The sequence below is a fragment of the Platalea leucorodia genome (genome assembly GCF_965183815.1).
Source record: "Platalea leucorodia genome assembly, chromosome: Z".
In the NCBI taxonomy this organism is placed as follows: Eukaryota; Metazoa; Chordata; class Aves; order Pelecaniformes; family Threskiornithidae; genus Platalea; species Platalea leucorodia.
The window spans coordinates 11,509,799-11,524,401 of NC_138858.1; the positions used below are offsets into that span (position 1 = coordinate 11,509,799).

At 60.4% G+C, this 14,603-nt stretch overlaps 3 protein-coding genes across 37 annotated transcripts in view; all 3 read right to left on the reverse strand.

Moving 5' to 3' along the window:
* PIGO (phosphatidylinositol glycan anchor biosynthesis class O) overlaps positions 1–5,104 on the reverse strand; it is a gene marked incomplete at its 3' end in the record, with an annotated part of 11,105 nt that extends 6,001 nt beyond the window's left edge. The window contains exons 1-5 of the mRNA XM_082335376.1: positions 4,757–5,104; positions 4,129–4,622; positions 2,632–2,775; positions 1,369–1,492; positions 199–358 (exon numbers count right to left, since the gene is read on the reverse strand). Coding sequence (XP_082191502.1) covers positions 199–358; positions 1,369–1,492; positions 2,632–2,775; positions 4,129–4,621 — 921 coding nt within the window. The 5' untranslated portion in view covers position 4,622; positions 4,757–5,104. The remainder of the gene's footprint in view (positions 1–198; positions 359–1,368; positions 1,493–2,631; positions 2,776–4,128; positions 4,623–4,756) is intronic.
* Positions 5,105–5,280: 176 nt separating this feature from the next.
* LOC309602857 (stomatin-like protein 2, mitochondrial) lies at positions 5,281–11,071 on the reverse strand. 2 transcript variants are annotated; one of them, XM_082336909.1, is made up of 10 exons: positions 10,974–11,071; positions 10,085–10,237; positions 9,650–9,749; positions 8,962–9,020; positions 8,518–8,619; positions 7,119–7,253; positions 6,437–6,581; positions 6,010–6,089; positions 5,660–5,788; positions 5,281–5,553 (listed from the first exon to the last, which is right to left on the reverse strand). In XM_082336909.1, exons 1-10 carry the CDS (start codon positions 11,022–11,024, stop codon positions 5,422–5,424), a joined length of 1,086 nt encoding a protein of 361 aa, XP_082193035.1. In that variant the 5' UTR covers positions 11,025–11,071; the 3' UTR covers positions 5,281–5,421. The 2 variants fall into 2 exon arrangements, with proteins under 2 accessions (XP_082193035.1, XP_082193034.1); XM_082336908.1 differs by lacking the exon at positions 10,974–11,071 and having other exon boundaries at positions 10,085–10,518.
* A 297-nt stretch (positions 11,072–11,368) lies between these two features.
* The window catches only part of LOC309602865 (atos homolog protein B-like), a 41,799-nt gene continuing 38,564 nt past the window's right edge, over positions 11,369–14,603 (reverse strand). For all 34 annotated transcript variants that reach the window (XM_082336949.1, XM_082336936.1, XM_082336931.1 and 31 more), the window contains 4 exons: positions 13,958–14,116; positions 13,478–13,546; positions 12,802–13,007; positions 11,369–12,491 (listed from right to left, as the gene is read on the reverse strand). In XM_082336949.1, coding sequence (XP_082193075.1) covers positions 12,338–12,491; positions 12,802–13,007; positions 13,478–13,546; positions 13,958–14,116 — 588 coding nt within the window. In that variant the 3' untranslated portion in view covers positions 11,369–12,337. The remainder of the gene's footprint in view (positions 12,492–12,801; positions 13,008–13,477; positions 13,547–13,957; positions 14,117–14,603) is intronic.

The following is a 14,603-nucleotide window of genomic DNA, read 5'->3' on the forward strand; positions in this document are numbered from 1 at the left end:
ACTATGGGCCCCAAACACTTCAGTTACCTGCATCCTGTGTCAGCCTTTCCATTCTTCTCTTGGGAAAGGTGACAGACTCCCCACCCCTCTCAATCTCAACAATCCCGATCAAACTGTTACTCTCTGTAACCCCAGGATGCAGTTTTCACCCCAGATGCCACCTCAGGCAGCGGCAGCTAAGGATCAGCTTCTTCTCACCTCTGGAGGGCCAGTGCCAAATAGGGGTGTTTTGCTGTACACAAACAGTGCTGCATTCACTTCCTTCTCGCTGTCGCCGCCATGGTCTCCAGTCTCTGTCATGCCATGGTCCCCAGCCACCAGAAGAAGGGTGTCATTCCCCAGGTGATCCACCAAGGACCTGTCACCGGGATAAGGAAGGTCAACCCCTACCTGGGCAGGGTCCCAGGTAGCCCAGATGGGAGAGGACATGTCCCCACCAAGCCTGCCAGCATGACAGAGGTAAAGCCCACAAAAGGATCTGAGCAAAACTAAGTGCTGAAGCAGAGCTGTAACAACTCAGACAGGGACCAGGACAACAGATGCTTTAAAACTGAACTGAAAATTCAGAGTCCTGAGACAGAGTGGACTGATCTTGCTTAGGTCCCCAGTGAACTGGTTCCTCAGTGCCTTTGGGGATCTTGACAAAACGCAATTCGGAAGAAAAGTTCCCAACAGGAACAAATTTTAGACTGCTTCTATTTGCATCTTGTATATTGTATCATGTTGTGTGAGCCATCTCCTACATTTAAGGAAAAAAGAGAGGATTTGTCCCTGAAGGATGCAGTAGGTATGACACGGTATATACTGCACTCTCAGATGCAGCAGGGCAAGTTATCCACTCCTTCCAGCAGCAAAAATTAAAGCAGTCCTAAGAGTCAAAAGCCACAGCATTTTGGCTGAGGCACGGCTGTGTGATCAGGATCTCTGGATCCCATTCTGCCCTCTGACACAAAGGCACAACTCACAGGCCTGCGCAGTAAACGCGGCGTTCCCTAGCCACGGGTTCTCCAAGTGCTTCTCAAACATTAGCCAAACCTCAGTGTGACAATCTCCACTTTAAAGACGGGGAGAGTGAAGCTCAGCTGTACTCCAGCTGCATCATCACCTGGTTAAGAACCAAGGCTCCACGACCTGAAGACAGACCTCCAAGACCTCTGAAACCAAACCTCTCATGAACATGTGTCTACACAACCAAGACTGCCCCACAGCTGGGGTTTCAGCTGCCGCTGGCCAAAGCCGTTCTCCATGTTAACAGGCACAATAAGCCTTCCCTGTTGCCCCCTGCATCAGTAAATTCCCTGGGAAGGCCCCACCGGCCCAGCTGAAGGAAGAGGCCACCTGGCAACCCCCCACCGCAGCACTAATCACCTGAGCATCTCATTCATCTGGGTGAGCTTCTTAGCCATTTCGGGATGGTCAGGTCCATGTTTGTGCCCACAGTGGTCCACGCCGAGGAAGTGAGCAATCAGCAGGTCCCATTCACCACTGTCCACTGCAGAACAAGAGCAGCCTTTTCACATACTAGCCTGGGATTCAGGCACGGGCTTTACGCCTGGACCCTCCTGCCAGAGCTTTCTGGTTGCCTCTGGAAATTGCTGTTTCTTCCCCTCCTGCCACCGTCACTCCCAGCTCTCAAGTAGATCGATGCAGGTTTTAAGAGAAGCACGCTCTTGGTCTGTGGGTGCCTGGGTGCAATGCTGCTGGGAGCTCAACGCCCGCAAGGGCCCCAGTATCCACGGTTTTCATTCACCACCTCTCAGGAGAGGAAAGGCCCAATGTCACCCAAGTCACCTTGAAATACCCTTAACTCAAATTGCCATAAACGGAGCTAAAGCACAGGGATGATCAGGAAGAGAACCCAGAACTCCAGCCCTCCCCTGGAGACATTTCAGGTCAGACTCATCCGTGTGCCCCTCTGCGTCCCACCCAGCACGCGGGCACGGCACACCAACACTGTCACTAGCTAGAAAGTTATCCCGGCCTCTCCCCTCCGCTGCAGGGTCTCAACACATGAAAACCAACATATTTGGGGTTAAATGATGAACTGTGGCTCTCCCACAAGGCAGAAGGACTTCCCCGTGAAAGGCCACCGCACCCTTGATTTACTTAGATTCATACACAGATAAAGCAAAGAGCATTCCCCTCGGTCCTAGGACCCAGGGAGGAGTCTGAAATCACCTAAAATTCACAAGTTCATCTCACACTTCACCTTCTTCCCAAGACCAGGAGCCACTTGTACTCTGCTGAGAGAGAGAGCAGTGCTGTGCCCCAGCCTCCTGGCTGCACTGCTGGGTATTTCCTAGAGCACTGTGTGCCTGCCCGGGCAGCCACGTGTCAAAGTGAAGCTGCTCCTCCTGCTCCAGCCTGGCAGCGTATTCCCAGGACAGATGTAGAAGTCTAACCTCGTCCCATAAAGCTACGCTCTTTTTTTTATAGAAACAGTTTACGGGCCCCAGAAGCTGGCTTATCTGTGGAAATCCTGCTAGAACACTGTAATCCCCACGCAGCAGCATGTGACTGCCCGGCACCACTCTGTAACTGAAAAAACTCTTCAGTCCTACCCCAATCTCGCAGCTGGACCCCTGCACAACGTAAAGGGTTGCCCCGTCCCTGGGGGAAAGAGCTGCTTACCAGTTGGATAGAGATGCTGCAGGATCCCGTTGTCCACAGTGTGAAGATCCTTCACGTTAAAAGAAGGGAAGAAATACGAGCGGAAAAACTTCTTCGGGAAGAGTCCTTCCCAAGTGTCATCACCCATGAAGACCACTCTCCTTCCTGAGTCAGCAAGAAAGGAATTAATGAGAGCAGGGAGCCCACCCAAGTCGTGCTGTTACCCACACTAGTGCAAAGGGCCTGGGCAGATCCAGGTCAGGGTCTGGAGCACTGGGCTCCTCTCCAACCAACCTCCAAAAGTGCCCTAAAATTAAAATGACCATGTGGCTGTAAATGAGTTTGAATATGGGGAGCAACCAGCCCTGTTTCTACGCGTACAAGTGCCCCCCACGCCACATCCACCTGCACAGCCTTATCGTTGACCTCTGACCCATCACCCCAGCAGAAGGACCCCTGGGTTGAACCGGCCAGGAAGCAGGCAGGTACCCACTCGTGCCACCGCAGCACTCAGGAAGGTGCAGCATGAAGCAGACAAACCCTCCAGACAAGCTGATAGCCTGTGACCCCACTGTAAAACACAAGGCAGCAGATGGCTGCTGACAGGGGTAGAGTAGAAGCCGTGAATCCTGGGCTCCAGCTTTAAACACAACAGCGGTGGGTTTTCATGCGCAGAAAAGAGAAGGCAAAAGCACTGACACTGCCCACTGGCCTCGCTCTGCTTGCCCTGCCTGCCACCAGCCAGCCCTCCGTGTTTCTGCAGAGCCTCTCCAGCCTGGGAGCAGGAACCGTTTCCTCCGAAGCTGCTGCTCTGGCGCAGGGTCTGCCAGCTTTTTTCATCTTGGATGATTTACCGTGTTTGCCCACCTTGCTCGCACACAGGGGAGCAGACAACCCAGTCACATTGCCTCACCCCAGGCACTGGTATTTGTGCCACTCTGAGCCCTGGAAGGAAATCTCTCTGGATAACACAAGACTGTGTGCTGTCCCCTTTTTTCTACTCCATCACCCCACCCTAACAAGCCCTTTACAGCTGCACACCCCAGCAGCACCAAACTACACAGAAAACGTGACGAGATCTCTGCCTAACAGGCGCAGGCAGCCAGGGGGGCAGGCTTGCTGCCCAAGTGACACCTGCATGGCGCACCTGGCACCAGCTCCTCCCTCGTCGCGCCTCTCATGGGAACGCAAACACGACACAACCGACTGCCCTTGGCTTCGTACGGCCGCTCCTGGCGGTGACCTTGTGACAGCCACCATCAGTACAGCCATGAAGATGATGAAGATGAACCTGAGGTCCCAGTTACTTACTCCCAGTACAAGATGGAGAAACCCTGCCTGCATGACAGCTCCACCTGGGACAACTGTCACTGAGTAGGGCAAAAGAATGAGCTGATGGGGTGGACGCGTTGTAAGCAGTTCCCTTCCCCGGGAGAGAAGAATAAAGGTCCCGTGTGAGCGCGGACGGGTGGTTTGCACGTGCCCTGCCCCCGCGGGACACGGCCCCTGCCCACCTACCGTTCTGCACCATCTGTGCCAGCAGGTTGTCCTCCTGGATGGCGTAGGTGGCGAAGTTGCTGCCCACGTCGATGAAGGTGGGCAGCGAGCCGGTGGTGAGGCCCTTGATGCGCTGCATGGTGGCGGTGGGGGGATCGGCTCGGAAGCGGTAGAGGCGGGCATGGCGGGGCTGGGAGGTGGCGAGGCGGTGCAGGAAACTCAGCTTGTTCTCGTAGGGCAGCGGGCTGGCCTTGGCGGGGTTGAAGCGAGCGAACTCGAAACGGAGGGCGTCGATGATGACGAGCACGGCCTTGGGGAAGCGGCGGGGCGCCCAGCAGGAGCCGGGCGGGAGGCGCTGCCTCTCCCGGGGCGGTGACACCAGCGGGTCCGAGCAGGAGCTGCTGCTGGCGAGCTCGATGCGGGTGAGCAGGAAGCCGCTCATGAAGAGCCCGATACCGGCAAAGAAGAGGAGGCAGACCCAGGCCAGGAACAGCAGCACCGGCCACCGCCGCATCCTGGGGGGGAAAGGACAGGCGGGCTCAGCCCGAGCGGCTCTGCCTTGGCCAGGTACCGGCCCCCGCCAGCACCGACCCCTGCCCGCGGCCCCGGCCCCGGCCCCAGCCCCGGCCCCCGCCGCTCCCGGCCCTACCTGCGGCCGCCGCGGCCCGGGCCCAGCCGCCCCTGCCCTTACCGGAAGCGCCGCGCCTAGCGTCGGCCTCCCAAGAGCGGCGCCGCAGGGGACAGGCGGGGAGCGACAGCGCCCCCTGGCGGCCCGGAGCCGCCGGCCTCCCTCCACCTGCGGGGACCTCGGGCACCTCCAGCTCGACCGAGACATTGCTTTAATTAACCCATTAACTAATGCCCGGAGGCGTTGCCCTCCCTGCGGCGCGCACTATGAGGAGCACGCTATCGAGAACCTATGCAGGGGCAGCTAGCGGGAGAGCGAGGGGGCGACGACAAGAGCCCTCGTCCCTGGAGAGGGATTTTCCCCCCGGAACGGGGTCCCAGCCGGGAGAGGGGTCCCCGCCGGGAGGGAGAGGGGTCGCCCGGCTCCCCTTGGGGATCACTGCGTGTCCGCGGGAGCTGCCGGCAGGAGCCCGCTGGGGAGGGATGGCTTCCCCTTCGTCAGCAGACGGTGGGGTGACGGGTCGGGCTCCCGAGCGCCAGGGGACGTGCCGCAGCAGCACCGGTACCATTTATTACATGATTTAAATCCAAATACAAAATAAGGATTGAGGGAAGAGGAAGAGCGTCTGGGTGGGGAGGGCGGCAAGACAGGACTGCCGGCGAGGGCGCGGGATCCCTCCGGCCCCGCTAGCTGGAGCTGGCCTGCTCTGCCTTCAGCACCTCGGTGGCGGGAGGCTGGGGGTCCTCGCGGGCTGGCGACATCTCCTCCTGGATCTTTGCGGCTTGCGGCTTGGTCAGGGTGGCGTAGATCCCCAGGGCCTGGGGGGAAACGGGAGAGCCGTGAGGGAGGAGAGGACCGCGCGCCACCGGGCTGCCACCTTCACCTCCCCCGGGGCGAGAGACGGGTGCCTCCGACCGCGCTGACCTGTGCGACCATGTTGGTGACGTCGCCGGTGTTGGCGGGCAGCAGCAGGGTGTTGGAATCTTTGGCGAGCTTGGAGAAGGCGCTCACGTACTGCTCAGCCACGGAGAGAGAGGCGGCGGCACTGCCATGCTGGGGAGGGAGGGAGGAGGCTCAGCAGCGAGTCGCGGACCACCGAGAGCTGATCCGTGCTGCCAGCCCCAGCCCGCCCCGGCTGCGCACGGCCCGCAGGACGCCCAAACTCCTCACTCGCTGCTGCCAGAGGCACCAGGGAGCCTCCCAGAGAAAGCCGGGTGACATGCCGGCCGCAGTTTCGGCTCCCCTGGCGCCAGCCTCCAGGAGCCGTCGCTCACCTGCTGTGCCAGAGCAGCTGCCAGGAGCTGGATGGCCTCCGCCTTGGCCCTGGCCTTGACCAGCATGGCGTTGGCTTCTCCTGCAACGAACCGCAGCACAACGCCCATCAGAACCGCCACAAAGCGCTTGCAAGGAGCGAACCAAGACAATTCCAAGGAACAAATCAAGACAACTTCAGGCACGCAAAGCCTCCTCTTCCCCGGCAGCAGCAGGGCGATGCTCCTGCCGCACACCTCCTGCCGCCCCAGGCTGCGGGGCAGCAGCACGAGCTAGAGCTCAGCCCCAGGGCCCCAGCATGGAAGGATCAGCGTGGCTGAGGAAGCCTGGCCTGCAGACAGCGATGCGGTCTCTCCCTGGGAGCATCACCCCTCAGTGCAGAGGGCTGCAGATCCCCCAGGCCCCACACATTCTAGCCCAAGGCACTACCAGCAGCTTTGTTGATTTGTTCAGCCTTCTCAGCCTCCGACGCCAGGATCTGGGCCTGCTTCTGCCCCTCAGCCACGTTGATAGCCGATTCCCGCGTCCCCTCCGACTCCAGCACCGTCGCCCGCTTCCGTCGCTCTGCCTCCACCTGCGAACACAGGTCAGACGCCCGCCTGCCACGGCCGCGCCGCGGAAATCCCATCTGGGGGGCAAGCGCAGCGAGGACACGCTCCTATGTCCCGCTTGGGCAAGCGTGGCTTAGCACAGGATGGGCACGCAGCTAGAAAACACGGCGTGATCCCTGGTGAGGGCAGGTCCTGCTCCCCACGCTGCACAGCCCTGTCCACACTTAACCAGATAGACGCTTCCCCGTCCTCCCCTTCCTGCACAGAGATCTGGTGCCCAGCTTTTCTCAAGAGGAGAAAAGCTCCAGGATTCCTACAGAGCCCAGTAAGGACTTTAAAGGGAGCTGGCAGGGCTTGCGTGTAGCAAGCAGGGGCCACCGCCACCAAAATAAGGACAGGAATTATTTATTCAACAGCTGTACGTTTGCAGCCAAAGCGCCAATGGGCTTCCCTCACCACAGGAGGGGCTGGTGCTACCAGCTCTGGATGGATAACAACAGAGCGGCATGGAAGGGGAGACTTCCCTCTTGTTCCAGTCTGCCCTCCCAAGGAAACCAAACCTGCATCTGCATGGACTCCTTCACGCGCGGGGGTACATGGATGTCCTTGATCTCGTAGCGCAGGCACCGGATGCCCCAGCAGTCTGAAGCCTGGTTGATGGCATCCACAATGTTTGCGTTGAGGGACTCCCGCTCCTGAGAGGCAGAAAAGAAATGGCAGAGAGCAAAGAGGCGCTTAGCATGAGATGGGTCAGGAGGGAAAGAGGCACCTCCCCATCATGAGCCAAGGTCAGCCAAATAAAATAAAAAAACAAAACAAGACCCGGCCGTAAGTGGTGTTTCCCTGGGCTCAGTGTTGGGGCCAGTCCTGTTCAACATCTTCATTGATGATCTGGATGAGGGGATCGAGTGCACCCTCAGTAAGTTTGCAGACAACACCAAGTTGGGTGGAAGTGTCGATCTGCTGGAGGGTAGGAAGGCCCTGCAGAGGGACCTGGACAGGCTGGATCGATGGGCCAGGGCCAACTGTGTGAGGTTCAACAAGGCTCAGTGCCGGGTCCTGCACTTGGGTCACAACAACCCCATGCAATGCTACAGGCTGGGGGAGGAGTGGCTGGAGAGCTGCCTGGCGGAAAAGGACCTGGGGGTACTGGCAGTGTGCCCAAGTGGCCAAGAGGGCCAATGGCATCCTGGCTTGTATCAGGAATAGTGTGGCCAGCAGGAACAGGGAGGTGATCGTGCCCCTGTACTCGGCACTGGTGAGGCCGCACCTCGAGTACTGTGTTCAGTTTTGGGCCCCTCACTCCAAGAAGGACATCGAGGTGCTGGAGCGTGGCCAGAGAAGGGCAATGAAGCTGGTGAAGGGTCTGGAGCACAGGGCTGGTGAGGAGCGGCTGAGGGAGCTGGGGTTGTTAAGCCTGGAGAAGAGGAGGCTGAGGGGAGACCTTATCGCTCTCTACAGCTGCCTGACAGGAGGCTGTAGCGAGGTGGGGGTCGGTCTCTTCTCCCAGGTAACAAGCAATAGGACAAGAGATGGCCTCAGGTTGTGCCAAGCTGCGCCAGGGGAGGTTTAGGTTGGATATGAGGAAAAACTTCTTCATTGAGAAGGGCAGTCAGGCACTGGACCAGGGTGCCCAGGGAAGTGGTTGAGTCCCCATCCCTGGAGGTATCTAAAAGATGGGCAGATGTAGCGCTTAGGGACATGGTTTAGTGGTGGACTTGGCAGTGCTAGGTTAACAGTTGGACTTGATGATCTTAAATGTCTTTTCCAACCTAAATGATTCCATGATTCTATGACAAGACCCATCTCCCAGGATTCACTAATAGGTCAACTGAAACAGAAGCCAAAAGCCCTCTTAGCAGAGGACATTTTCGTGTTAAGCGTATCAGCCTGGCCGTGCAGACTGCCCTGGGGTTTCGACAGATGCTGGCAGCTCCGTGATCCACCTCCCCAGCTCACCCGGAAGACTCTGTCGAGGGAGAGTTTGCCAAGTTCAGATCTCATGGTGGTCTGGGCCAGCTGGGTCACTGCATACTCAGGATCTTCCACCCCATAGCTAGCCTGGAGAGCAGAAGCAAAAAGCAAGAGTCAATGGCAGTGCCAAGAGGAACCCTGAACAAGGCAGGGTGGGCAAACATAGAGACAAGAAACCTGCCACAGACACCCCTGCCAAAGAAAAGTGGAGTCCAGAGCCCCGGGAGGGATCGCAAGGGCACAGCAAGCCGGGAGGAGGCTGAAGCGCCCGTCGTGGGGAGAAGAGAGCCAGCAGAGCCAGGCGAGCGGTGCCCAAGGGGCTGCCACCGTGGCCAGCTGAGCAGTGCGGCACATACAGACCGTGCTGGGCGCAGCCATGGAGGCTACACGTTTGACTCAGGCCAAGCGTCAGCGCAGCAGGGACGGTACCTTGTAGGGGTCCATAACCCGCAGATAGAGCACACCATCAATCTGCAGGGTGACGTTATCTGCCGGGAGAGAACAACACATCCTGTTTACGGGAGCAGCAAAGGCAACATATGGCAACCCCCTCTCCCCTGACAGAACGAGCAGAGCCGGGCAGGGTCATCCCTTTCCTTCCTGGTGTCAGCAGCGTGGCACGGAAGAGGGACTGGCTGAAATGGATCTCCTTATCTAAAAGGCTTTGTAAAAAGGACCTTGACATTCCCTAGAAAACACTACATTTTGACATCTTAATATATAAGAAGTCTCAGGTCTCCAGATCAAAACATTTCATACTGTAGTTACCTTTGTAAATAAAGATTTAAGGGGGAAAAAAAAACCCAAACCTGATCCAAAACCTTTCCTTAAAGAAACACAGAGATTTTTTGCAATTCAACACAGGAAAACATCTGAAAAATAGATTCCTGCCCAGGCGCGTTCAACCCAGCAAAAAGGGGCAGCCACAGCCCGAGAGGGCAGAGGGAGCCTCCTGGGGTGCCCCCGCTCACAGGGCCAGGAGTACGGCCAAGCCTGGGTCCCCAGGGACAGGGCTGAGTGCAGGAGCCTGGGACACTTCCACTCCTCCCTGCGCCGTCCCTTGCTCACCCCGGATGCAGGGGAAGGAAAGGGTCAGGAGGCAGAAGCTCTTCCTTACCCAAGGTGACAGCTGACTGCTCTGGGACGTTAATGACGATTTCTTTGAGACTCTGCACATAACGAATCCGATCCAACAGAGGGATGAGGAAGTTCAAACCCTGGGAAAAGGGTGGGATTAGATGGCTGAGCCCCTAATCTGGGGTCTTCTGCCCAGAGAGCTCAGCCAGAGTAGAGAGAGCTGTGCAAGCGAAGCCCAAGTACACTACATGCTGTAGATGCTGCAGGCAGAGCAAGCATGCTTTACACATGGAGGAGGTTTAGGTTTCTCAGTGCTTTTAACACCCCACCAAGGGAAATTAATCTACAGGCGGTCAAAAGGATCACGATCTGGAAGAATAAGCACAGCACTCCCCAAATCCGTGCGCAAAGGACACGCCTCGCTAAAGCTTTAGGAACCTGCTGAATCCAGAAGGGGAGAAAAGCAGCTCCTTACAGGCTCGAGGATTCGGTGGAACTTGCCCATCCTCTCCACCACCCAAGCCTCCTGCTGCGGCACAAAGAGCACCCCAATATTCATGGGCAGGCCGGAGTTCAAGCGGTGTGGTGCCGGGACCAGCCATGCTGAACGCTTCAGCTGCTGGGAGCGCTGGAGAAAGGAAATGGAAGGGGATGGAGACTGGCCGCCGGCACCTCGGAGCCCAGCACCGTCTGGGATCCCATCCCACCTGGGATCGCTGCTCGCGGCGCCGATACCCCAGGGCAGGAAACAGCACTGATGCCCCAAACAAGCCCACGCCGTGCGGGGACAGGGGCTGTCCCCACAGGGATGAGACATGGGCCCCAGGGCCATCGCGCGTGTCGGGGCCTTCCCCGCAAGCGTAGGGTGGCTCAGCCCCGCGCTGGAGCTTTCTCCACACCTCCCCTTCCCTCACATCCCCGCTGGGGGGGAAGGAATAAAGCCCCTGACGCCGTGAGAGAGGAAGGTGTGTGGGGTCTCTCTGCCCCACTCAGCCCCCCGTACGCTGCTCAGCCCCCTCCCCCCCCCCCCCCCCACTCCCGGGTCACCCGCCTTCAAACCCCTCTCCCTCCCCAGCTATGGCAGCCCTCTGGGCCGCCCCCAGGCACCTGCTCCCCCCGGGCACTCCCCTGCCCTCCTCCCCACAGCCCCTAACTCCCACCGCTCTCCTCAACACCTCCCCTGCCCGGCTCCCCCCCCAGTCTCCTCCCTAACCCCCGTACCTGAACCCAGCCCCGCCATTTACCCCCCCAGCCCCGCTCCCCCAAGCCCGGCCCCCCCTCAGCACCCCGGGCACCCCAGCAGCCCGGTCCCCCGAGGCCTCCCCGTTACCCCCCCGGTTCCCCGAGGCCTCCCCCGGCCCCACCTGCAGCAGGCCGAGGCCGGGCCCGGCCCGCCGACCCGCCCGCGCCAGCATCGCTCCGCCGCCCGCCCCGCTCGCCGCCGCCGCCGCCGCGGAAGGCCTCCCGGCAGGCCCCGCCCCTTCCGTGTGCGCCGCCCGGGGTGCCCGTCCCGCCGCCGCGGCCCCCGCCCCTGGTTCCGCCCGGCAGCGGCGCGGACCGGCCTCTCGGTGCGAACGGGCCTTTATTAAATTAGAAACAAACAGGAGAGGGACCGGTACCGCCGCCCCGCGCCCCGGACGGGGGGCGTCTGGTTAAGATGATTTCCCTTGTCCCCTGCCGCTCTCGGACCCAGCCTGGGCTGCAGCAGCCCCCCACACCCCCGTGAAGGCCCTGCCCCGTCCCCCCCGCTGCTCCCCCGCGTCCCAGGACTCGGCCCGGGCTCCTGCCCATCCTCCGGCACCTGCGGGCACTGCCCAAAGCCGCCTCCTGGATGGGACTCGCCCCACGCCTGCAGACGGTGCAAAACTCCGCTTTTTTGGCAGTCTCCATCTTTTCTCACACCCACAGCTCCTGCAGAGAGCCCAGGTCCCCGTCCGTGCGGCAGCCGTGCCTCTTGGCCCAGGGTCCGTGGCGATGGCCACTTCCCCGGCCGCCACGCACGCCTTGGGGTCTAGCGTGCCCTAAAGGGGTCGGAGGACGAGTCCAGGCCTCCCCGGGCTGCCTGAAGAGCGGGTGCCCAGCAAGTCTCGGCCTCTCCCGGGGCTTTAAATACAGCCCCGGCCCTGGAGCTGCACCCCGGCCGAGCGGTGGTCCCCCCGGCCGAGAGCTGGGTCACCCTCTTTCCACAGGCTGCGGGGTCCCCGTCCCCCTCGCAGTCCCCACAGCCCTGCCCCAACCTGGGCAGCCCCGCGCAGCCGGGGGCCTGGGCCAGCACCGACAGGGTCAGGGGAAGAACCAATTCTCTGCAAGCCTCTTCTGTGCTCCCAGCAACAATAAATACTAATAAATACAAACTTTTCCACACTTTCTGCTCCCAACCCCAGGACCAGCGTGGGCAGCCTCACCCACAGGCCCCAGCCCAACTCTTCACTCCCCCCCTCCCCCAGCTCCAGCCACGTCTCCAAGCTGGGAGCAGCGCCGGCAGAAGGCTTGGGCACGTCCCTGGAGCGCCAGGGCTGCTCCCCAGCCCCTGCCCCTCCTGGGAAAGCCCCTCGGTGATCCCCAGCCCTGCCGCAGGGCACGGGCACAGTGTCCGTGCTGCTCGGGAGGACGGGGGTGCGCAGGGAGGGCGATACTTCAAGGCAGTGCTTCCTTGCTGGCCCTTTACTCATCTCTCCCCAAAGTGCTGGGCTGGAGGCTGCCCGGTGGCCCTGGGGGATGGAGAAGGTCAGGCCCGAGGCGAGTAGCAGGGATTCCTTGGCATCTCTGTGAAGGATTTCAGTTCGTAGGGGATCCCCGAGTCGACCTCGATCGACTTGCGGGAGAAAAGCAGCCGGATATCATCGTGAAGGTAGATCTTCCCTGACTTGGAGCTGTGAAACCTGAGCGGAGACAAGACCAGGGTGGAGGGGCCTCAGGCTCCCAGGCGAGGGCAGGACAGCCTCGGTGGTGGGCACGACGCCCCTCACCAAGGCGGCCACACTCCGGTTGCCTTCAGAGGGACAGAGACCGCTGCCCTTGGGCAGGATGGCAGCTCCAACCTCCCCAAAAGAGCAGCCAGTCCCTGCTCCTCCCCAGGGCAAGGGGGTCAGGCTGCCACCCCCCGGCTCGGGCCTGCAGGTTTGGGGAGACATGGACACGTGAGAGAGGAGCCCAGGGGTGAGCCTGGGGCAGGCATCCATCCCACCCTACCTTAGGTGCATCAGGTAGCAGAGGACCCGGCGAGGAGGGCCAGAGCCCGGTGGGTCACTAGGAGCCACAGTGGCCCCCTCCTCTTCCCCCACGGGCACCAGGAAGATGCGATGGCGTAGGAAGGTCATGTGGTTGGCTGGCATGTCCTGGAAGTCGTATGTCACCAAGAACATCTTCACCACAGTCTTGTTGGGGTTAAATAAGGTCTGGGGGCAGAGGGGTAGGGGGTAAGACTGGGAAGGGCACAGGAATAGATCCGTAGGGTAGGGCTGAGGCATCTGGGGGCAGCACCAGCAGGCCCAAGGGTCCAGAAAGCCCCACACCAGCCCCAAAGGGCTTAGACCGAGGCCCACAGGTTGGTCCTTTGCACCCACCTCTGCTTCCATGCTCCTGTCCCATCCCCACTGCACGTACATGCTCTCCTGCTGAGACCCCATCCCTCCCACCAACCTCTTCCTTCCCTGCATCTCCCATCACCTTGTATCCCTGCCAGCACCCCGGGGACCCTATGCTCCCTTCTGCTGTGCTGTCTTGGTGGCCACATACCCGCTCTGCACAAGCTTTCTGGCTGCTGCCCTGCCAAACAATGTAATGGAGCATATCCACACCAGGGGGGCAACCGGAGCCCACCCAGCCCCCTCCCCATGGCGCTGCCAGAGGCCAGGGGACGACTCACCACTTGGATGGTTCCAGCTTTGGGGACACTGTAACCCTTCTTTCCCAAGGCCTCCAAGTCAATCACTCCCTGGGGCAAAAGAGCGAGCACGTGAGAGAGGGAGAAAGCCCACGGAGAGCCCAGCTGGGACCTGGCACAGAGCCGAGGGCCCCCCTTGCCAGGAATGCCTGGCACAAGGCAGCAAGAAGACGCCCAGCTCAGTCCCTCTCCAGACCCACGGACAAACAACCAGCAATGCAGAGGTGAGAGCAAAGCAACAGCCATGAGACGGCTGGGCAGCAGCCTGCCTATTTATACGCCTGCAAGGGTTCCCTCTTTGCTTTTTGAGTGAAAAACTGCTCCTGGCACACCTAGTGGTCTCCTCAGGTAGGTGGTTGCTCCAGCCGCACTCTCTGGAGAGGGGCAGCCCCCAGGATGTGCAGTGCCTGGGTACAGCCCCCACTCACCTCCCCCAGGGTCCCAGCCCTCCCTTATCCATACCAGGAAAGGCGAGGGCGCGCTGTGTTCGGAGATGTCGAAGTAGGTGACGTCGACGGGCAGGGTGGCGTGCTGGGGGCAGTAGGAGCCGCTGGCGCCGATCTCTGCCGTGAACCCCTCGATCCTCCCCGAGGGTGCAAAGCGCCCTTTCAGGATGGACTCCTGAGAGAGGAGGGAAGCGTTAGGGAACTTGAAACACCAGTCCTGCCCCTCACCTTGAAGCTGCAGGTGAGATCACCCCCATCTCCACCGCAACCACGTGTCTGCTTTCCCTCGTGTGTCTCCCGGCTTTCTGGAGACCACCCGCAAGGGTCCCTGGCTGCTCACTCTGAGACAGACCCATCCTGAACTGGTGGGCTAAAACCAGCCATCTAACACAGAGAAGCAGCGAGAGCGCCTCGGCTCAGCCCCACAGCAGCCATCTCAGCAGGGTCCAGGGTCCTGGCGCATCACCCGAGGATCTGCTGGCTGAGACAATCTGCTGGTGGATGGTGGCTGTGTGACACAGCCACTGCACACCAGGCCCTTGGGGACAATCAGCCCAGCCGCACACCGGGGATCGTGCCAGGTTCAGCCTCTCACGTCCGTCGCCAGCCCAGCCTGGAGCCCCCAGGACCCACCTCCCTCCCCGGCAGGTGGGTGTCGTTAC

Bases quoted from the DNA above. Each gene is read 5' to 3' on its own strand.
- LOC309602857 (XM_082336908.1), bottom strand. From the start codon at position 10,441: ATGGCCCTGGGGCCCATGTCTCATCCCTGTGGGGACAGCCCCTGTCCC. The intron at 8,620-8,961 runs GTACCGTCCCTG...TCTGCTCTCCAG, and splicing joins GGGTTATGGACCCCTACAAG to GCTAGCTATGGGGTGGAAGA. The intron at 5,554-5,659 runs GTCAGCGCGGTC...GTTTCCCCCCAG, and splicing joins TCACCAACATGGTCGCACAG to GCCCTGGGGATCTACGCCAC.